Genomic DNA, 23,276 nt, shown 5'->3' with positions numbered 1-23,276 from the left:
ATAAAATTCTCTAGTTATCAACTGGTATGTATGATATGACTGAGGCAGTGGATGTGAACTCCATAAAGCTATTCTTACGATTTTCTCATCACACTCGTAAAATCTACAATGAAGCTTCAATGATAAAGGCACTGGATATTCTCATTTGGAATCAAACATGATTAAGAGTTGAGCCAAATCAAATATGATTTCTTCGTCGACATATCTTTACTATAATTAAGAGTACGTTTGTTTCCTAAACTTCATTCAGGTTTCTTCAACGATAAAACCAAAACTTATGCTTTAGAAAACATAGATTAAGAGTGCATATTTAGATGGACTTTTTTTTTTATTTCCTAAAATAACTAGAGTAAAATGAAAATACATGTGCAAATATCACTTCCCTGAATAAAATGTGTTTTTGTTCAAGCCAATCAAATATTTCAAGATTATATATTTGAAGAGAGTTTTCACAAATGTTAGGAAGCATGCGCTTCAACCTCGAAAAATGTTCATCATGGTCAAAAAGATCATCAAGAGTGTTGAAAACAAACTATCATGATTACAATTATTATTCAAGACTAAACTGTTATTGAAAAAAAGTTATACATAATTCTTGTCTGAAAACAAATGATCATTGGAACAAAATTCCTAACCAAGATCAAATGATCATCAGAACAATTGTTAACCAAGACCAAACAGTCATTAAAAAAAACTATACATAATAATTATTTGAGGTCAAACGATCATCGGATTTATACTATACAAGATTGTTATTCAAGATCAAATGACTATCGAAATAAAACTATACATAATCACTATGTGAGATCAAATGGTCATCATATGCATAATTGTTATCCAAGATCAAACGATCATCAAAATAAAGCTTTTATAGACTTGAACGTCAAAGAATCTTGTGCAAAATGAATCTCTTATACTCCCTTATATAATCCATATGTTTTTACTAATTTGAGTGTAAAAGAATTTTATCTCCCCTTATTATCTTCGACAAACAAATTTATCATATCTTGGAATCATAATTCAACTCCACCTACTTCCAACTCAGGAGACAAACGCTCTTATCTAGTAAGAACATATATCATGAACTTGTACCTTGTAGACATGTTCATGAAATGAAATAACATCTCCATTATCATACAAAACACTTCATTTGGCGTACCGCTTGAGTTGAAGAACTATACCTCCATTGAAGTAAAAATCACACCGTTTCTTGAACCAGGAGTAAAAAGTTGAGTCAAACTTGTGCCACTACTCAGCTGCACAACCGTACTCAGCATGAATTGAATGTGTTGTTCATCAACGATTTTTTTTTTCAAAAGAATGACCAATAAAAGCTATAGTCGTGGATGAACTTATGCAAGTATCGTTGGTTATAATCAAACCTAACCGACACCTCATGTTTATAAAGTTCGGCATAACTTATTAATTTCAGTCACTAGATTCCAAAATCCTGTTTAAATTTGAACTGTAGCCTGGCTTGTAACCAACATCCATCATGTCCCTAGTCAATTTGTCCAAGATATAATATATCTCACCACTTAGAGGGTGCTTCTCATCTCTAGCTACAAAGTAGTTCACACGCCCAGCAATTTCAACCCAGCTACATGCCATTTCCTTTTGCAAACCTTTTTCCTTCATCTGATTTCTCACTCTATCAACATTTTCCCATTCTCCTTCCTCTGCATAGATATTTGAGAGCAGAACATGATATCCAGCAATCCTTTTTTCCATTCCCATTTTAAGCAACTTTTCAGCAACAACTTTTCCCAATTCAAAGTACCCATGATTTTTGCAGGCTCCAAGAATAGATCCCCAGATTTCTACTGCATCACCTTCCTCACCCAGTCTCTCAACAAACTCATAAGCCTCGACCACCCTCCCAACCCTCCCCAGCATGTCTGCAACACAACAATAATGCTCCGTTGAGGGCTTGATTTTATGTATTTTGTCCATGGACTCAAATATGTGAAGACCCTCTTCAACCAAACCACTATAACTGCAAGCAGACAAGATGGCAATAAAAGTAACTGCATCGGGCTTAATCCCGCTTCTCAGCATGGAATCATACAAGGCAAGGGCTCTCTTACCCATTCCATGCTGGCCATAGCTCATTATCATTGTTGTGTATGTGACAGAATTCTTCGCCGGTGTTCTGATAAAAACATTTTCCGCATAACTGATAGCACCCAATTTTGAATAAGCGTCTACTAAAGCAGTTCCCACATAAACATTTCCGTCCAACAACTGACGTATGGAGAATCCATGAAGTTGCCTAGCAATGGCCGTGCTTCCCATGGAACTACAAGATGGGAGAATCGACGCTAATGTCACTGCATTAGGCGTTACCTTGCGCATCAATGCCTCTCTGAGAATGAGAATGGCTTTGTCACTGAGCCCATTCTGAGTATAACCAGCAATCATAGCGTTCCATGAGGCCAGATCTCTATCACTTGGGCCGTTCTGCTCAAACAGCAACTCAGAAGTCGTAATCAAGCCAGATTTAGCATACATGTCAATCAGATAACTCTCCATACCCTCAAACTGTATCCCATGGCGAATTAGATATGCATGTGTTTGCCTTCCAATGTACGAGTCCCTCATGTTAGAGGCCGCAGAGAGTAATGCCGTCACAGTGACAGAATCGATGGTAAACCTCTGCTTCTGCATCTCACACACAAGCATCAGTGCTTCCTCATCCAAACCATTCTGCACAAAGGAAGTAATTATCGTATTCCACGAAACACCATCCCTTTCAGACATCTTTTCAAAAACCTTAAAGGAAGTATCCACCGAACTGCATCTGGAGTACATCACAATGATTGCATTGACAACAATAATGGGAGTAACCGCCAAGCTTTTCAGAACAAATGCATGTATCTGCTGAGCCAATTTTATTTGCTGCAGCTGGGAAACAGCGGAGATAACCGACAGGAAAGTGACGTCATCGCAAACAGCCTCCTCTGACTCCAAAGCTCGCACGAACACATCGATCCCTTGAAGTGGACAGTTATTCTGAACATAACCGCCAATCATGGTGTTCCAGACCTCGGTGTTTTTGCCGGAACAACGGTCGAATACCACCCTGGCGTAGTCCAAGCAACCAAGTTCAGCAAACATAAGAATTGCGGAGCTAACAGCAAAGACGTGATTGACATAGTCAGCACCGTGTTTAAGAAGAAGCCCATAAAGCATAAGAGCGGTTGTAGGATGAAGAACAGCGGGGAAGACATTGACGAAAGTAACTGGAGTTGGCGTGAGAGAGGCTTTGACGAGGGTAGCAAAGGCGCGAAGAGCATGGAGGTGCCTGTGGGTCTTGACGAACCAGGAAATCAAGGTGTTCCAAGCGACGACGTTTCGTTTGCGCATAACGTCGAACAGTTTGAGGACGTAGTCGTGTTGGGGTTGGGTGGCGAAAGGGGGCAAGCACGCGGAGTACATGTTCAAGAGGGAGTTGTAGACAACTCGGGAGTTGGATTGGGAGCGAAGGAAGTGGCAATGAAGGGCCTTGCCGGCGATGAGGTTTTGGGTGAGGGCGCAGGCCTTCATGGTGGAAGAGAAGGTGTACCCATCGGAAGCCGTGTTCCGCCGCCACTTCATTTCCGCGTATAATTGCAGAGCTTCCAATGGCATCTTGTTGCAGATGAAGCCGATGATGACGGTGTTCCACACGGCGGTGGAGGCGCGTGGAAGGCTGTCCAGAAGATGGCGAGCCAGCTGAGGCTGCCCTTGTTGGCACAGTTTGCTCAGGCGAGTGCGGATGGTGACGCCGCCGCATGGGTTTCGGGCCACCACCGGATCGGTAACGGGAACGGGAACAGGAACAACGGGAGAAGCCATTTCTCTCTTTTTTTCACACTCACATTGTTAACTCTTCATCCAAAATATCTTACACCTATCCACAACATTTCACAGAAATAGGATAAAGTTTCTTTCAATCATCTATGCTCCATACAAAATTTTACACCTTTACATTTCATAATTCGTTGCCTTCATTTTAATTTTAATCTCTATAATTTTTTGCAAAAAATTATTATTGCGATTCTATTTATTTCGTATGTTATGCATTACATAATTTATCAGCATTATATTATAGAGAACTCTGATTTACAAATGAAAAAATATAAAACAATAAAATAATCATTAAATTTAAAATATAAATAAAGAAATAAATTTAAAAAAATTGGAAAAGAAAAAAACTATTTGTATTCTGTATATTTATGATTTATAAGAAAATTGTATATAAAAAGATGGTGGACATATTTCCTTCTGGAATATACTACTGAGATGGCAGTGGTGTGGAAGAATAACAAGGAGAAAATAAAGGCATTCATATCGCATACTTGCTTTGCATTGAGAGTGAGAAGAATCTTGATCCAGAAGAACATGGAGGAGATGCAGCAACTCCTCAGCATGGGCTTCCCCGACGAGTTAGCCGCCCAAGCCTTGGCCGCCACCGGCGGCAAATCCACCTTCAAAGCCACCGAATGGATTCTCACTCACAAAACCACCGCCGCCAACCCCTCCGCGTCCACCTCCACCTTCCAGCCCAAGCTAGATCGCTTCTTCCATTCTTCCCAATCCCCCACACCACCACAATCGCAGTCGCAGGAAGAAGAAGAAGGAGAAGACGAAGAACCTTCCAAACGTCGCAGGCCTTCTACACATTCTGCACAGCAGCAACCACAACAACAAAACTGGCCCACTTTCTCCTTCAAGAGCGCAGAGAAGAAACACGCGAACGCTCACATTCACCACCAACCGTTGTACGAGCGCTTGCGTCCCAGAACCCTCGACGACGTCGTAGGACAGGACCATCTCCTCGCCGCCAATTCCCTTCTTCGCTCCGCAATCCAACGCAACCGCCTCCCTTCGATCCTCCTGTGGGGTCCACCTGGTACCGGTAAAACCACCATCGCGAAATCCATCGTTCAGTCCTCGACCTCCGCCGCAGTTCGTTACCGGTTTGTCTCCTTGTCCGCCGTCACCAGTGGCGTTAAAGACGTCAGGGACGCCGTTGTCGAGGCCAGAAAACTCAGACTTAAATCCAACCAAACCACCGTTCTGTTCGTGGACGAGGTTCACAGGTTCAACAAGTCCCAACAGGACTCGTTCTTACCCGTCATTGAAGATGGCAGCATTGTGTTCTTTGGGGCCACCACTGAGAACCCTTCTTTCCATTTGATCACGCCTCTCTTGTCTCGCTGCCGTGTCCTCACGCTCAACACTCTCCAACCCCAACACCTTGCCTTGCTTCTCAACCGCGCCGTCAGCGACACGGACAAAGGGTTGATGCAAAGCGCGGGGGTTGAAGTTGATGTTCAAGAGGGTGTTGTTGATTTCATAAGCAACAACTGTGATGGGGATGCTAGGGTTGCCCTCATTGCTCTGGAGATTGCAGCTGTTACTGCAGCAGCGAGGGTACAACATGGTAAAGAAGGGGTGGACGATCTTCACACAATCGAGGAAAACAAGGTTGCTGCTTCTATTGCTGCTGCTGTTAGTATTGATGATGCAAGGGAGGCACTTCAGTGCAAGCATCTTGCTTACGACAAAGCTGGGGAAGAACACTATAATCTGATCAGCGCGTTGCACAAGTCTATGAGGGGAAGTGATGCGAATGCAGCTATTTACTGGTTGGCTAGAATGTTGGAGGGAGGTGAAGAGCCTCTTTACATTGCACGCAGACTCGTGCGATTTGCAAGTGAGGATGTTGGTTTAGCTGACCCGTTAGCTCTTAATCAGGCTATTTCTTGCTACCATGGTTGCCACTTCGTGGGAATGCCCGAATGCAATGTGATTCTTGCACAGTGTGTTGCTTACTTGGCCTTGGCACCTAAATCTGTTGCAGTTTATCGAGGTTTAGCAGCTGCACAGAAGGCAGTGAGGGAATCTGCTGGACAGAATGAGGGGGTGCCTCTCCATTTGAGGAATGCTCCAACCAAACTAATGAAGGACATTGGGTATGCTAAGGGATACATCTACACTCCGGACAACCCTTCAGCCACACAAACCTACTTGCCACCATCACTTCAAGGCTACAAGTTCCTCGATTGGCCCCACAGTGTTCCTTAGGATGGATAAGAGCATTGAATCTAAGATCAGGAGTTCTGTCAATTTTTATCTTTGTTATTGGGATGCATAATGCATAAGATGTTGTATATTTTTGCACCATCGCTAAGAAATACATTCACGATGGTGGGGGTGGGGGATCCGAAATGCTGGTGGAATGCATTATGTAAATTTTGAAACGATTTAAGTCTCATTTCGATGAGTTTTCTTTGAATTTTCTTTTATTCTTCAGCATTGCAAATCAGCTGAAAGGTATTATTGAATAGTCTTATTCAATAATTGTTCTGAGTGAGTACATTAAAAGCAAATGCATCACGGAAATTTTAAGTGCCTATATTTAAATTCAATTACACATATTTCTGAGCCAAAAACATTATCCCCTCAAACATAACTTACTAAATTACTAGTCTGAGTGAGGTGTACTACACTGGCATTGAAGTTATCTGGTATGAGGAGGTGCTTATGGAATAACGGTTGAAAGTGAGTACACTACATTACATTTTTCTGCATTTCACGCTTTACACAGATGACTCAATCGAAACATGCGATTTACAATCCATCTACAACAAGCTAATAGTTGTGATGATATACACCGAAAAAGAAACAAACTCTCTCATTATTAGTAAAAGCTGAGATTGGGGTCAACTGATGAATTAGATCCATTCCTTCGGGTTGATGCACGCGTCTAAGAGTTTCCATTCTTCGCTTCCTTCTTCCGGTTTCTGCATACAAAATACCACCACTGTTTCAGTAACAATTTCATAAATGGAAAATTAGAGGTATCTAATATCAACTTGTCTAAAATAAAGATTCCAAAATCATACATGATCATATTCCCACCGAGAAGTCAGTGGGAGAGAAACAAGAATGCTCTCTATTCTGCCCCCTGTTTTCAGTCCAAATGTTGTACCCCTATCATATACCTGTGGCCGAAAATTGTTAAATAACACATTTAATCCTGATCAAAAAAGAGCAGAGCAATACACTTTAGCCTATAGTTGGATTAAAAAGTGTACCAAATTGAATTCAACATATCGTCCCCTTCGCAATTGTTGCCATGCTTTCTGTTGTTCTGTGAAGGGCAAATCCTTCCTTTTCTCTATGATAGGTAAATAAGCAGGAATAACAGAATTTGCACATTCTGCAAGAAATCATTGTTTAAGCAGAATGAGACAGTGACAATTAGATTTCTTTCCGGTGTGAAACATCAAACTTATAATGCAAGCAGTCACCAGTAGCAAAGGAAAGGAGCATCTCCTGATCATAGTCGTTCAGATCATCAAAAAATATCCCTCCAAGCCCTCTTCTTTCACCTCGATGCTGGATGGAGAAATAACAGGAAAGTAAGGGAAAAGAAACCAACAGCAGCATGTGTCCATTCACCCAAGTTCAATTAAAAATATACTTAAAATGAATCCACTCCAGTCCTTTATGAACATAGCAGATGGCATCCATGGAACATCTACAAACCACATGCAGAAAATCTCTACAAACTATTGCCAAGCCACTTCATTTATATTCATGGCTTCTTGATACCCCTGCATCACAAATTTTCTTCCATTCCCATCATCTTATTCTCAACGACAGTCCTTTCTGTTAGCCTGATACCCATTTACCACCATTTCTTTCTAGTTTATTAATTATAATACCCTCAAAATCGTCATATATTAAATTCATCAAAATTAACTATAAGTTCATGATTGTTAAGTTTTACTTTTATGAAACAGGCCCAAAAGCTATTGAAAAATACAGTAATATCTTCACTGTGTGAAAAATGGTGAAGAATGATACCTTGATATAAAAGTAATCATCACACCATTTCTTGAATCGGGGGTAAAAAGTAGGCTCAAACTTGTCACAGGCACGTTTTTGAACCTACACACAAAATATGATAGAAGTACATTCAGCGAAACATTTCCTCTCTAGAATGCATCCAATAAAATATCATAGAATCACTTGTAATGATCAACTACAGCTTAATGTTTCCCAACAAACATTTTTCAAACAAAAATGAAGAAAGCATCAAATTGATATTTTATGTTTCCATTTCAGGGTTTAATCTAGGTCGTGTAGACAGTTTGAAAGACTTCACGCGACCCTGATTCAAGAGTCCTTGAGCATTTGCAGAAACCTTTTTATGGAAACACAAAGAGAAAGTAATTCTGCTTGTAACATTTCACTGCCTGTCATTTTAAAAGAACCAGCTTCATAAATTAAACTCAATAAAATCTACCCACAACTACAAAGATATATAAAGTACTCACAAAAAGTACCAAAAACATCAAGATATGGTAACATTTTAACACAAAGAAAAGTAATTTTTTTTCAATCTTTTTTTCCAACAAAAACGTCAGTAGCCTTTTATCGAAATCATAAAAACAATATAAACTGATATTTGCGCTAAGCAACGTACTGAGTGGAAGTGCTTAACATCCTCCTCAAAAATGTAAGCTGGTGTCAGGTCAGTTCCCCCACCAAACCACCATTGTCTAGGTGCTCCAGGAGCATCTGCAGAAAGCAACAGCATGACTATCGATACTAGAATCACACTCAATAAAGGATTCAATTGAACAACTTCATGTTCTCACGTTAACACCTGTTTGCTTTCATATTATTAGAAAATAAAAGCCGTCCCAATATTTTGAGAATAAAAAAATAATTGTGGTTCGATATCAACAGCTGATAACAAATAAACTATAGAAAAATCTCAAACTGGGACCTCGGGTAACGGAGCTGGGGAAATACTCACCAGATAGCTAAACATTAGATCAGACAAAGACTAGCTGCTATAAAGGATTAAAATATCAAACAGTTCCAAGCACAAAAATAAAAAACCCAAGACCCAACAACATCAAGGAAAAAGACAATCATAGTATAAAGAAAAACTTACGAATCAAATCACATTTGCAATGACTAAAAAGTGATGAAATCAATACCGCTAGACTGATACAGAGAGCACTTGAAAAGAGCAAAGCATAATGCAGTTTACCTTTAGGAGCATCGGTTTCAAAGTAGCGATAGTTGAAATGTAGCGTAGGGGCAAACGGGTTCTTTGGGTGCAAAACCTGAAGAGAAAGACAAGGAGAGAACATTAATCACTAAAAAAAAATGAAAAACAACAAAATTGAGTTAAGATAGGAACTTACGGAGCTGATTCCAGCAGCGAAGAACGGCACGGGACCAGGTTTTTGATCGGTGGGAGCACCCTTGGCAGCACGATAAGCATCAGGTGGCATGACACCATAAACGACAGAGACATTAACCCCAGCCTTCTCCCAAACGGCGCCGTCTTGAAGAACCCTGCTAATGCCGCCGCCGCCGCCGGGCCTGGACCAAACGTCCTCCTTGAACTGGGCCCCACCGTCAGCGGCCTCAAGGGCAGTGCACACAGTGTCCTGGGCCTCCCTAATCATCTTCTCGAAGCGGGCCCGAACCGAGGAGGAAGAATGGGCCTCGTCCACTCCCCGGAGAAACGTGTCGGGACGCTCTGCCTCCGGCGTCTCTTTCTCGATCGAGACGGTGGCTCTGACGGCGCATTTTCGGAAGCTTGCGGCGGCGATTCGAGGCTTCGAAATCCGTTTGGTGAGAGATATCGAGGTGGGAGAGATGGAAGAGGTGGCGGCGGAGGAGGAGCGGAAGGGGAAGGCGGAGGAGGGAGCGGAGACAATGGCGGCACAAGGCATTATTGCTCCGATTGGAATTTGATTCAGAGAAAAGGCCTCTGAAGTTTGTTTATGATAAGGTCTTCCTTTCAAATAACTCCAATTTTGGCATTTTTAATCTTTTTTAAATCATCAATTTGCAGTGGAAATTCTAAATGCCTTTTCCACGCCCACAGATAGCATGCGAATCCAACTACGCCAATGGATCTCACTTCTTCATCTTCTATACTAAAATACTAACATTATAAATACCTTCTAATTACCACCAAAGGTTTACTACAACACTTTTCTTCTTGAAGAATCTAAATACTTTTATTACACTAATGTAATAACCAATGAGGTTAGTACAATTATCAAATACATGTATGGACATTATTTATAGGAAATACATGTATCGGACATTATTTGTAGAACATTTATTTATCTGTAAAGTGTTAAATTCAAAAAATATTTGTTGAATTTTTTATAATTCTAGTACGGTTTTAACACAATTTTTTAAAAAAATACATTAATTTTTTAAAAACTCAAATTTTTGTTTAAATTTTTATTATGATTATAAAAGTAAGAAACAAATCACTTTTTTGAATCCGCCATAAAACAAAATCTTTCTGTTCCAAAAATATTAGAAGCATACTTAAACTAGGAAACGTATGCAATGACTTAAAAAAAAAATTGAACGAGGAGTCATATGAAGTGAAAATCTCATATACAGTTCTCTAGAGTGACAATAAGGGTGACTTATGTGTCGACTTTTCCACTATTACACCCAAAAAAAACAAACTCTATCTTATGTAAAATTGTCAGAGTACGTTTACATAAATTTTTTATTAATTTATGTAATTCATAATTATATAATATATAAATTTGTATCCCAATATCCTACGTTTTATAAATAAAATTACATGTATCTCTGTGTCATCTGATACATAGTTAATAATTATCCTGAGTTTATACACCCAATCTGGATGGTTTTAATGGAAATAAGCTTCTCAAACAAACTATTTATTTATTCATATCCTTCTTTTATTCATATGACAAACTATTAATATAAAATTAAAAAAAATATAAAATTATGAATTTCATGCCAAAATTTAAAAATGTATAGTTTTAGAATAAGCACAGTCAAATTCCCTCTTCTGACTTTTTTTTTCAATTTCCTCACTTTCATTTATGTCTCCTCACCCACAAATTTCCTTACCACTTCAAAATGGGAAATACTGCCTAAATTTTGGCAATATAATAAAAAACCTATTACAAAATATGGTATAAAATATTTTAAACATTATCAAACCAAAAGTTAAAAGTGTTTAAAAAAACTAGATCACAAAACAATCAAGTGTACTTTGCCTCTTGTTAGCTTTTCGTGAAAATGAAATGGACAAAAACAATACAAAAAGTTATTAAGTTTTTATTGTTCAAAATAAGGATTGAAAAGTGAAGTTTTCCTTAACTCAGAAAGAATCCTTAGTTTTCCATAATGTATGATACAACATTAAAATAATAAATAATTTAATATTAAGTAAATTTTGGTTAAAATTAATTTATGTATACTATTCTTTTAGTCATTATAATTAGAAGGAGAAATTAATTCCATTTTTTATTAATTTAATAACGCATATTTAAACTCATTATTTTCAATTTTTAATATTTATTTTAATAGATTAATTTATTTTTTTCTGTACTACAACACGATTTTTTTTCTCTATTTAAACTTTAAACTAACAAAGATTATTGAAATAAATTATTCTATATATAAAATGATTATATATGAAATGATTGTTATTCAATTTTTATTATTATTTTGATTGTAAACCAATACACGGATGAAGTAAAATACTAAATTAAATTAATTTCACATATAAAGTAATCTATTTCAATTATCTTTCTATTAAGTATCGGGATAGTGTAAATTTTGAAAAAAAAAAAACTAATTTCGTGCTATAATAAATGAAAAAAAAACACATATTTAACCCTATTTTTTTTATTTTTTTTCATGATAAAATCCAAAATTCTAAAATTTTAATTTATAGTGTAAAATCACATACTATATAATAGGATTTTTAATTTGAAAGTACTAGAAAAAAAAAAGTTGGGAAAAGAAAAAAGAAATTGTAAAAAGTCAAAAGAATCCCGGGTTCTAGGTTTTCTCTTTCGCCCACCGCCACGCCACCCTAACTCTCAGATTCAAACGTTTCCGAGGTGAGGCCAAGGCTGAGCCACCTCTCTCTCTCTCTCTCTCTGCGAGAATCATAGTGCTTTTCCCGTTTGATTTCAATTTCTCTCTCTATTGGAGTTCGATTTTGGTTTCAGATTCCTTTCCCTGCAACACCACCTTCTCTGTTTTTGCTGATAAACACAGTTTTTTTTTTTAATTCCTTTCTGCAGAATGGGAGCTGGGCGTGAAGTCTCTATCTCACTTGATGGAGTGAGGGACAAGAACCTTATGCAACTCAAAAAGCTCAATCTCGCTCTTTTCCCTGTTCGCTACAATGACAAATACTATGCCGACGCTCTCGCTTCCGGCGAATTCACCAAACTAGGTTCTTTTCTCTGTTCTGCATTTTTCTCATTCTTCGAATTTGCTCTTTATTTCACACTCTTATTCTTGCAGCTATTACATATTTCTTATTTTATTAATTTACTCCTCGCCTGCGTATTTCTGAAAAGGCTACTCTACTGGGGAACTCGTCTGAATGAATAAACTAACTTATGTTTCGATTATTTATTTGTTTATCTCCAAAAATATGAGTGGGGGATGATAATTTAGCAATAGGTTGGTTGCCAAAAGATGCACTTGGTAGATTTCTCTTTTTTTTTTTTTTAATACCGGAGCATGAATTTGTACATGTTTATATCTTGGCTTGTGTATTCCCTTTTAGGTTTTCTTAAGCTATTGCAATTGAGTTCCTGCTCGCTTAAGCAATTTAGCTTACTTCAGATGTTAAGGTTAAATATTCTAATTGCACTGTAGGATAGGTCTTATAATCCATTTGATATGATCACCAGGGGCCAATATAATTTTGGGTTTTTTCTTTATAGTTTTTAATCAAGTGGTTGAATGATCACATGGAAAGATAAAAAAAAAAAACAAGATGAATCATTCGTGAAATGGTAGGAAATATGACACTTACAGTAGAATTAAATATAGCACTTGTGGGAGTTAAATATTAGTGGACATTAAAAGTTACTTAGTAAGGATTAATGTGGAATTTAGTCTCCTATAAAATAATGTACTTGAAATGCAATCAGGAGATATATAAATTCTGAAAGAAAATTGGGTTTTGTCTTTGTGAGAATTTTGGGAGTTATGAGTTATAAGAACCCAAATTTGTTCTTGGCCATCACCCCATAACTTATCACTCACCTTCTCATCTTTCTTTTTCATCACCATTTCTAGCCATTTCTCTATTTGAAGATTCTTTTAATCTGGGTGTTGCTATTAACCATTGCTTACAATTATTAATTTTTGGGCAATGTTTTTTTTTGTCTTAAAAAATATCTATTGACTAAACCACACATGCCCTCTTGGAATTAATAGCAGAACTTTGGTTTTTATTTTTTTTATATTTGTTTAATTCAATTTTCACTTGATTTATATTTTAACCGTACTGGAATTATGCTGTTTGATGTAGCTGTCTCACCTAATGAGATAAGGCTTTGTTTTTGTTACTTCTTTAATTGATTCGAGTTTATTGTACATTCGGAATTCCTATTTCCTATCTTGTGCAATTTCCTTCGTGCCTTTCTAACTTTGTTGATTAAAAATATACCCTAGCAACGGGTAAATGAAACTCCTTTTCAAGAGTTTTGACTAGGACATATGAACGTATAGGATCTCTTAGTTTTTCTCTTGGTAGATATTCCCAATTGCGAATTAGATCAAAGGTTTGCCTCCTTGTTCCCGTGTGTACTCTCACTCAAGTAACCTTAATCTCATTCTCTGTTCTATCTCTGGTCTCTATTGTTTCTGTTTTTTGCTTCAATTGACCATCATCTCTGTTTCTGCCCTCAAAGCTTTTTCCTTAAAAGTTCAAGCTTTGTGCCTCACATCTTTTAAGCTTCTATTTTTCTGCCCATGCTCTGTTATAGATTGGTATTAAGGATTACTTATGTAGTTTATTATCAGTTGTATGTAACCTTATGATTATGAATTTTCAATTTTAGTTAGTTAAATGTGATTTAGGTTACTTTTGTTATCTGTCATTTTCTATGCACACGTATATGTGTAAGTATAATTTTGCATTTTTTGTAGAATCTTATGATTCGTGTTATGACCCTTGGATATATGATTTTCTACTCCCTGGTCTGAGCTAGGATCTTCATTTTGACAACATTGGATATGCTGACGTTTGGAGAGCACTTCCAAATTTTTATTTTTCTTTTTCTGCTTTCTTTAATGAAAATATGTGGTCCCTCTTTGCATTTGATAAATTTATCCGCACCCAAAAGAAAATATACAGAGTCATCTTTATTGGAATACCGCACAAGCCTTCTTCAATACTAATAATATATTACATTTGTGTTCTTTGGAGTTCTGAAAGCTTTTTGACTTAGACTTAGCATTAAAGCATTGAGATTTTCGTTAATCGAATTAGCTTGTTTGATGTCTCTGTGCTTGATAATATGGGTGATACGCAAAGAAGGGATGGGTATACAAGGAACATGTTGAATGTGTCTATCACTTGCCCAAGATTGATTGCTTTGCCTTTGTCTTTCAGCTTACTATAGTGATATTTGTGTTGGAGCAATTGCGTGCCGGCTGGAAAAGAAGGAAGGAGGGGGGCAAGTTCGGGTTTACATCATGACATTAGGCGTTTTAGCACCTTACCGTGGACTTGGTATTGGTAAGAAAGAAACTGAATATCTTTCTCTGGTGATTTTAACTTTAATTGATAATTTTTGTTAAGGACTACTTGGTGTGGATACTTGTCTCAGTACCACAAACAAAAACAGATGAATGGTTTGTCACAAGGTGCAAGCTTCATATTAGGAACATTTTAATTTACATCTAGCAACAGTCATAGTTTCAAATTTCATCACTTCCTTTTAAGGTTGTTATGTACGTTCTTTTATAAACTATGCAAGTTTTGTGATGTATTCTGGGGGTTTTGCAGGAACAAAGCTGTTGAATCATGCTCTTGATCTTTGCTCCAAGCAAAACATTTCTGAGGTGTACTTGCATGTGCAGACGAACAATGAAGATGCCATAAATTTCTATAAGAAATTTGGGTTTGAAATTACAGAAACAATCCAGAACTATTATACAAACATTACACCGCCAGACTGCTATGTTCTCACAAGGTATACAGTTCCAAGCACAACGAAGAAATAACATTTGAGCCAGTTATTTTGAGGGGAAGTGATCAGAGATTGTTGCATTATTTAATGGGTTTTGCCATGGATGTATTACACCAAAGTTTTTTCATGTCCAATGCTAGATTTTAAACAGTAAAGTTAGCTCAAAAAAAGAAGCACTTGGAGATCTCTTGCTAAGGTACAATCTATGCTATTTACCCCATTTTCGTCAAAATACTATTAAATTACAATTCGGTACAAGGATATCTAGAAACAATTTAGTAAAAGTTCACTGGGTTTTTGGTTGAGGAGAAAAAGGTATGGTTTTATTGTGTATAGTTAAAAATGGATGACACACAAAAAGTATAAAGATAGTTGAGAGAAAATGTAAAGGTTTTTTAGCAACTTGAACCATATATTAGAAATATTAGCAAACCAAACATTAAACTATAGTTTTTGTCTCCATATGTGTGATTTTGTTTTTCTAGTTTTATCTATTTGTATTTAATCCCATTGTTAATATGCTTAAACGGTTAAATTAAGTCTTTTATAGAAAAAAAAAATCAAATGAATAATGTAAGTGTGGCATGCCATTTATTTTCATATATTTACAAAAAAAATGTAATATTTTAAAAATAATCAAAAAATGGTTTCGAAGTGCTAGTTCTAGAGTTAATTTTTACATAGTCTATACTTTTTCTTTATTAATTTATATAGATTAATGTCAGTTTACATTTACATTATATTTTAACAGGTTTTATTTTAAAATTTATAAATTAATCTTCATTTGATAATTAATAAAATAAATGGACACGATAACGAATATAATAACTAATTAAGTCAAGATTAACTTATAAAAACGACATTTGCATCAACTATAATCAAAGAAGTTAGATCAAACCACATGATTACACAACAAACATTTTATTAATAAGAAGGGCATTACAAACCATGTTAATTAGTCATGGAGAGACACATTGTTCTGCTAATCGAAAACAAAAACAAAAATACAACAAAAAAATATCCAACACGTAAAATTATGTATTATCACTATCAAAATTGAGTCATGATTTATGTTAAGATAATAAGATTTTATATAGAAATATAAAAGAAAAAGAACTAGTGCATGATTTGGTTCAATTTGTATAATAATAAGAAAAGAAATTAAACCAAATAGCAATAAAAGTGTGCATTTCTCAAAAAATATGATTAAATTACTTTTTAAAAATAAATAAGATTAGATTTCTGCTCATTTATATAATATAAAATATTTTTTGATGGGTAGTTGAATGGAATGTTGATCTTCTTAGCTTTTTAAATCTACTATTAAATATATAAAATTTTCAAACTTTTGAAATGTAGATATTTACCCACTAAGTCCCATACTTGTACGTTAACAGAAAAGTATATAAATTCATATATTATATCATAATAATATTATTTTTAAAAATAAATAAATTGTCCTGATACAAAGAAATATATAATAGAATAAAATGTAAAAGTATGGAAGAATCCATAATTTCATACTAAGGCAGAAAAGAGAAAAAACATAATTTTTTTTATCAATAGAAGAAGCATATGCTAAAGTTTTTGTATAAATTATTATATAAAGCATAACATAAAACAATTTGAATTGGCAAAGAAGAAACAAACAATTATTTTGACAATTGAATGTAACACAGGGATCCTAGGTGTCATGTTTTTGTGAAGTGTTGTGTGTGTTAAAACACATGGGAAGATATTATCCACAGGAGGTGAAACAGGAAATAATATCCATCCTTATCCGATTCATAACATTACGTGTAGAGAGTTGGTTGGAGAAGAAGATCATAATCTCATCTTCACTGAACTGTGCCATGCAATCTCCACCATGAGTTGGATTCTGGTGGTACATGAGGGCCAAAGTAGTGGCTCATATCAGATCTTCCACCCCTTTGGCTTTTTAGTGGTTGCAATACATATCATTCATCTCTAACCTTCAACAACAACTTCTCATCTTCAACATTACTCTCTTCTGCTGCACCAATTGCAAAGCAACAAAAGGAGCACTGACCACCATGGCTGCACAAGCTCTGCTACCATCTTCATCTCTTGTCTTCTCATCTGAGTCTGCAAGACAGAGTCTTGGACCAAGATCACTCCAATCTCCCATTGGGTTCTCCCGAAAACAATCCTTCATTGTCAAGGCAGCTTCTACTCCCCCTGTCAAGGTCTCTTCCTCTCTCACACTCACTCCTTTTTTTTTTGTGTCTTATTCATCTTCATGATGTATGCTTATAAAAGTTTCTTCCTTTTGGAGTTCAGCAAGGAGCAGACAGACCCTTATGGTTTGCATCAAAGCAAAGTCTTTCTTACTTGGATGGCAGGTAAATCACCTATAGCATAAGAGAATAAAACTGAACTGCTAAATTCCACTTCTTCTTAATTAACATGTTATAAATTCATTTAAAAGTTTATAGAGTTTGTTGAATGTATCGTGTGACCTGTCACCTATTATCGGATATTAGACCATCTATAACTCTTGACTGTATGAGGTCGACGGCATGAGGAATGGATTGGAAATTAGAGTATTTCACAGTATATAAGTATATAAGTGTTACAAACATAGTCTTATAAGCCAATTAAAACAAACTTCTTAATAAAACAAAATACTTTGAAATTTAAGCAATTTAGAAGAGTGAAATAATAGATATATAGTATGAAGGTGGTGGAATTGACTTTGTTTGGCATCATTTGGTTTGCAGTCTTCCTGGTGACTATGGATTTGACCCTCTTGGGCTTTCAGACCCTGAAGGAACAGGAGGGTTCATTGAGCCCAAATGGCTAGCATATGGTGAAGTCATCAATGGTCGTTTTGCAATGTTGGGTGCAGTAGGTTCCATAGCACCTGAAATTCTTGGCAAGGCTGGTCTGATCCCTGAGGAAACAGCACTGCCATGGTTCAGAACCGGTGTGGTCCCACCTGCAGGAACCTACAACTACTGGGCAGACTCCTACACCCTCTTTGTGTTTGAGATGGCACTGATGGGATTTGCAGAGCACAGAAGATTCCAAGATTGGGCAAAACCAGGCTCAATGGGGAAACAGTACTTCTTAGGACTAGAGAAGGGTCTTGGAGGTTCTGGTGAGCCAGCATACCCAGGAGGACCTCTCTTCAACCCTCTTGGTTTTGGGAAAGATGAGAAATCCTTGAAGGATTTGAAGCTGAAGGAGGTGAAGAATGGAAGGTTGGCTATGTTGGCAATTTTGGGTTACTTTATTCAAGCTCTTGTGACAGGTGTTGGGCCATACCAAAACCTCTTAGATCATCTTGCAGACCCTGTCAACAACAATGTCTTGACCAGTCTCAAGTTCCACTAAGTGTATCATATGCTGTTACATATTCTTTACTTGGTTGTTGTTGTAAGCAGTTACCAAAACTCAGTCACTTTTCTGCATCCTCTCTTTGCTCTTTGGTACTGTATCATCATCATCATCTTCACCTTGCTTCATGGCCCTCTAAGAAATGACTGTAAAACAATTACAAACATGGGAAACTTCTGTTATCTCTTCACTAGCTAGATCAAATCTATAATCTATATTATTACTATATTTTTCTTTGTCCTCGTGGTCCATAAATGATATTTTCTTAGTTTTCTTAAAATGATTACTTAACTTCCACATAAAATCTATATACAGTTTAAAATAATTTTGGAAGTGTTTCAATCTTTTAAGTTGATTCAAATAATATCAGATGAATCATTGGATTTGATATATATATTTTTTTAAAATTGAAAGTTTTATTACGATTTTATTTTTAAAAATAATAAGTTAAATTGCATTTATATATTGTTTGTTTTAAAATTTGAAATTTTATCACGATTTTGATTTTATTTTAAAAAGACAATAAGTTAAAGAATAAAGAATGTATAAACTATCATTTCCATTCACTCTTAAACAATGAGAATATTAGACATGCGAAAAGAAAAAAACATATTTCATTAGAATATTCTAAATAATGTGATATCAATATAAATTTACAAACTATTACCCTAAAGGATCAGAAATAATCTAATGATGAAACTTTCAATTAGAGTTTTTGAAAATAAGTTATTTAATTAAAAGTGTAAGCATTGATGCAACTCATTAATTGTTTTCTGTCAGATAAATATATGATAAGAAAAAGAAGGCTAATGTGGTCAGAGATGTGAAATGAAATTATTGCTTAAATATTTAATTAATTAGTTAGAGAACAAAATATTAATAAATATTAATTTAATTATAATTAAATACTATATATTATAAGGAGAAAAAAATTTATTTTCTCCAATAATCTAGTTAAGGTAGTAACTAGTTGCACACAAGTCCAATAATCTTGTGCTACCAAAATGATCCAACAATAGTTTATAAAATAAAATATTATAATAAAGAATAAAGTTTATTTTACACTCTAATACTAAAAACAATATTATATTATAACAAAAAAATTAAAAAAAATCAATCATTACATTATTTTGCTAAGTATACATTGAAAAGATTATATTAATGAGAGCTACAAATTCTTATCTCAGTATCAAATATTAGTTTCCAATAAATAAATGTATCTTTGAATTATGCTAGTTCATCACAAGTTCTCTCGTTATTAAGAAAGAGTTTTCGTCTCCACTCCAATTTAGTCATGGAAAAAATTAATTCATGTCAATTATAAATGATAAAATGTTAAAATCAAAGTTTATTAAAGAAAGTAAGAATATTTTCGCGAGTAAAAAGCATATATTTCACATTGTTTATAATAATATAGTAATATTTTTAAATTAAAAAATAAAAATAAAAATAAATAAAATATCAACATCCCTTTCTATTCTCATAATTTTCACTTGTGGAAATACAACCCATATTCTAATTATATCCTTAAATTATATTTCATAACGTGCTCTATTAAATTTTGAATATAATTTATTTTGGATATACTTAAAAAAAACAAAATGAATTTTTTAATACGTGATAATTTCTTTCCAGAGTTAAAAAGTAACGAAAATAATACATGCAATATTAATATTTATCCAAAAGTAAAAAAAAAATGAATGCAAAATAAATAGTTATATATCTTTCATTTGCATCTGCATTTGCATCTAATCTCCATTTTCATCTGCTGCGTTGTACTGAACATTGAGATCTGTATCGCCAAAATCCATGGTAACCTCAATGCTCTTCTCCTCTCTCATCAGATCTCTTCATTTTCACTCTGCAATGTGTTGCTGGTTATGCTTTTTCTTGCTCCCGCATCGATTGATTTCAGATTTCTCATGTTTTTTTTTTGCTTCTCGTGTTGTTGTTACTTGCTAGCTTTCTCATTGGAGCTGTTTCCTGTTGTAGTTTATTCTTGTAATCTGATTCTCTGTTCGTTTAGCACATCTACATTGCTGCACATTTAATGGATCTGATTTCAAAATGTTCATATCGTGTGTTTGCATTTTATTGTTACTTGTTTAAATTTCTGGCGTCTCATGTTAAAGTGTTTTATTATATTGTAGATTTCGATTTGAATGCATCGTCTGAGTTAGGTTAATTTTTGGACATTTGGTGGATAATGGAGGTATCAACCAGGAGAAAACCGGTGATCTACTGTGTTTGCCTTTTCTTCATTGTCAATTTTTTTCTTCAAATTAGCGATGCATTTTATCTTCCGGGAAGCTACATGCACACTTACTCAAATGGAGATCAGATATATGCTAAGGTTAATTCATTGACCTCTATTGAGACTGAGCTTCCCTACAGCTACTACAGTCTCCCTTACTGCAAGCCGCTTGGTGGCATAAAGAAAAGTGCTGAGAATCTTGGAGAGCTCCTCAGGGGAGATCAGATCGATAACTCTGCCTACCTTTTCCGCATGAATGTTAATCATTCAATCTACCTCTGCACTACACCCCCATTGACTGAGGTTGAGGTGAACCTACTGAAACAAAGGACTCGTGATCTGTATCAAGTAAATATGATCCTTGACAATTTGCCTGTTATGAGGTTTGCCAATCAAAATGGGATGAAAATCCAGTGGACGGGGTTCCCTGTTGGGTACACCCCACCGGATGGTACTGCAGATTACATCATCAATCATCTCAAATTCAAAGTATTGGTTCATGAATATGAAGGGAATGGTGTTGAAATCATTGGGACTGGGGAGGAAGGTATGGGTGTTATTTCTGAAGCTGACAAGAAGAAGGTATCTGGATATGAAATTGTTGGCTTCCAGGTTATCCCTTGTAGTGTTAAGAGGGATCCTGAAGTCATGACGAAACTCCACATGTATGACAGTATCGCTTCGTCAAACTGCCCATCTGAGCTAGACAAGTACCAACCAATTAAAGAGCAAGAGAGGATATCATTTACATACGAAGTTGAATTTGTGAAAAGTGATATAAGATGGCCATCGCGTTGGGATGCTTATTTAAAGATGGAGGGTTCCAGGGTGCATTGGTTCTCTATCCTAAATTCACTCATGGTGATTTTTTTCCTAGCAGGTATTGTCTTTGTCATTTTTTTGAGAACTGTGAGAAGGGACTTGACACGGTATGAGGAATTGGACAAAGAGGCACAAGCACAGATGAATGAAGAGCTCTCTGGATGGAAGCTTGTTGTGGGTGATGTTTTTAGAGAACCGGAGTGTTCAAAACTTCTATGTGTGATGGTTGGGGATGGGGTTCAGATTCTCGGAATGGCTGCTGTGACAATTGTTTTTGCTGCCCTGGGTTTCATGTCACCAGCTTCCAGGGGAATGCTGCTGACAGGGATGATAATTTTATATCTTTTCTTGGGAATTGCTGCTGGATATGTCAGTGTACGTCTGTGGAGGACCATTAAGGGAACTTCAGAAGGGTGGAGATCAATTTCCTGGTTATCTGCATGCTTTTTCCCCGGGATTGCTTTTATTATTCTCACGGGACTGAATTTTCTTCTGTGGGGCAGCAAAAGTACTGGTGCTATTCCCATTTCTCTGTATTTTGAGTTGCTCTTCCTCTGGTTCTGCATTTCAGTGCCACTTACTCTCATTGGAGGATTCATGGGCACAAAAGCTCAGCAAATTGATTATCCTGTGCGAACTAACCAGATACCAAGGGAGATTCCTGCACGTAAATATCCATCATGGCTTCTTGTTCTTGGTGCAGGAACTCTTCCATTTGGAACCCTTTTCATTGAGCTTTTCTTTATCCTTTCCAGTATCTGGCTTGGGAGGTTCTATTATGTATTTGGTTTCCTGTTGGTTGTTCTTCTACTGCTTGTTATTGTTTGTGCTGAAGTGTCAGTGGTCCTCACATATATGCATCTTTGTGTGGAAGATTGGCGGTGGTGGTGGAAGTCGTTCTTCGCTTCAGGCTCTGTTGCTCTTTATGTCTTCTTGTACTCCATTAACTACTTGGTTTTTGACTTGCAGAGTTTGAGTGGACCTGTCTCGGCTATACTTTATCTTGGCTATTCATTGCTCATGGCAATTGCAATCATGTTGTCAACTGGAACCATTGGCTTCCTTATGTCATTTTACTTTGTCCACTACTTGTTCTCATCAGTAAAGATAGATTGAAGTTTGCTTTGCTATCTCTCACCAACTAAGCAAAAGGCATGCTGGAAGAGGGATTTCTCTTAATTGGTATAACTTTTGCGTAATTCTTTTTGTAGTTTCATTTCTTTGCAGCATATTGAGTGGGGAAACGGACGTCTTGCTGATTGCAGTAAATAGTTATCACTCGATCTTATGTTGCTATGCGAACTACTGTTTCTTCCCCTTTCTTCCTGTGTCACCCGTAAGTGGTTTACTCATTCAACTAGTGTTTGGTATCATTTTGTTTCATGTGATTTAGTTTGGTAAAGTTGCTTGAGGAAGTTGTAATTGCACGGACGGTCTCATTCCTTATTCATTCAAACGAATACTGATTAAGAAAAATCAAATGGGTTCTTCTAGGTTTCTTCAAGATTTCTACCACTTTTGGTAGTTCGAACTGTTTGTGTTTAAGGGTACGAAAGTGACTTTCTCTTCAACAGTAGATTTCGATTAGTTATCTATGTATCTAGCTTAGTATTACAAATTAGCCACTGCTTGATATTCCTAGTGGATGTGGAAAATATTAAATAAATTATATATGTTTGAACATTACATGCGAAATTTTAAATAATTGGTGTTTCGGTTTTATAAACAAATTGGAGATGGGTCCATTAGTAACTCTGTTAAAGACAAAACAAGTTCAATGGATCCTATACAAATAAGCCGAGTCTTATTTT

General features: G+C 36.0%; 6 protein-coding genes across 7 annotated transcripts; 4 read left to right on the top strand and 2 right to left on the bottom strand.

Moving 5' to 3' along the window:
* Positions 1-525: 525 nt before the first annotated feature.
* LOC137825579 (Tetratricopeptide repeat (TPR)-like superfamily protein) lies at positions 526-4,005 on the bottom strand. Its single transcript, XM_068631280.2, has one exon. It carries the CDS (start codon positions 3,835-3,837, stop codon positions 1,429-1,431), a length of 2,409 nt encoding a protein of 802 aa, XP_068487381.1. The 5' UTR covers positions 3,838-4,005; the 3' UTR covers positions 526-1,428.
* A 279-nt stretch (positions 4,006-4,284) lies between these two features.
* On the top strand, positions 4,285-6,283 carry LOC137825580 (AAA-type ATPase family protein). The gene has a single exon (XM_068631281.1). It carries the CDS (start codon positions 4,285-4,287, stop codon positions 6,070-6,072), a length of 1,788 nt encoding a protein of 595 aa, XP_068487382.1. The 3' UTR covers positions 6,073-6,283.
* Positions 6,284-6,381: 98 nt separating this feature from the next.
* Positions 6,382-9,952, bottom strand: LOC137825581 (oxygen-dependent coproporphyrinogen-III oxidase, chloroplastic). Its single transcript, XM_068631282.1, has 8 exons — positions 9,216-9,952; positions 9,059-9,134; positions 8,483-8,577; positions 7,861-7,944; positions 7,302-7,389; positions 7,086-7,210; positions 6,894-6,992; positions 6,382-6,791 (listed from the first exon to the last, which is right to left on the bottom strand). The coding sequence occupies exons 1-8, from the start codon at positions 9,750-9,752 to the stop codon at positions 6,723-6,725; spliced, it is 1,173 nt and encodes a 390-aa protein (XP_068487383.1). The 5' UTR covers positions 9,753-9,952; the 3' UTR covers positions 6,382-6,722.
* Positions 9,953-11,813: 1,861 nt separating this feature from the next.
* On the top strand, positions 11,814-15,261 carry LOC137825577 (Acyl-CoA N-acyltransferases (NAT) superfamily protein). 2 transcript variants are annotated; one of them, XM_068631278.2, is made up of 4 exons: positions 11,814-11,930; positions 12,117-12,271; positions 14,450-14,575; positions 14,846-15,261. In XM_068631278.2, exons 2-4 carry the CDS (start codon positions 12,118-12,120, stop codon positions 15,061-15,063), a joined length of 498 nt encoding a protein of 165 aa, XP_068487379.1. In that variant the 5' UTR covers positions 11,814-11,930; position 12,117; the 3' UTR covers positions 15,064-15,261. The 2 variants fall into 2 exon arrangements, with proteins under 2 accessions (XP_068487379.1, XP_068487380.1); XM_068631279.2 differs by having other exon boundaries at positions 11,912-11,983.
* A 1,516-nt stretch (positions 15,262-16,777) lies between these two features.
* On the top strand, positions 16,778-18,579 carry LHCA3 (PSI type III chlorophyll a/b-binding protein). Its single transcript, XM_068631277.2, has 3 exons — positions 16,778-17,236; positions 17,331-17,392; positions 17,771-18,579. The coding sequence occupies exons 1-3, from the start codon at positions 17,084-17,086 to the stop codon at positions 18,384-18,386; spliced, it is 831 nt and encodes a 276-aa protein (XP_068487378.1). The 5' UTR covers positions 16,778-17,083; the 3' UTR covers positions 18,387-18,579.
* Positions 18,580-20,109: 1,530 nt separating this feature from the next.
* LOC137825575 (transmembrane 9 superfamily member 12) lies at positions 20,110-22,969 on the top strand. The gene is made up of 2 exons (XM_068631276.2): positions 20,110-20,201; positions 20,540-22,969. Exon 2 carries the CDS (start codon positions 20,596-20,598, stop codon positions 22,579-22,581), a length of 1,986 nt encoding a protein of 661 aa, XP_068487377.1. The 5' UTR covers positions 20,110-20,201; positions 20,540-20,595; the 3' UTR covers positions 22,582-22,969.
* The last annotated feature ends 307 nt before the right edge of the window (positions 22,970-23,276 follow it).

This window comes from Phaseolus vulgaris, chromosome 8 (assembly GCF_051622355.1).
Source record: "Phaseolus vulgaris cultivar YP4 chromosome 8, ASM5162235v1, whole genome shotgun sequence".
NCBI classification, from domain to species: Eukaryota; Viridiplantae; Streptophyta; class Magnoliopsida; order Fabales; family Fabaceae; genus Phaseolus; species Phaseolus vulgaris.
This window is presented reverse-complemented; position numbering and strand designations above follow the sequence as displayed.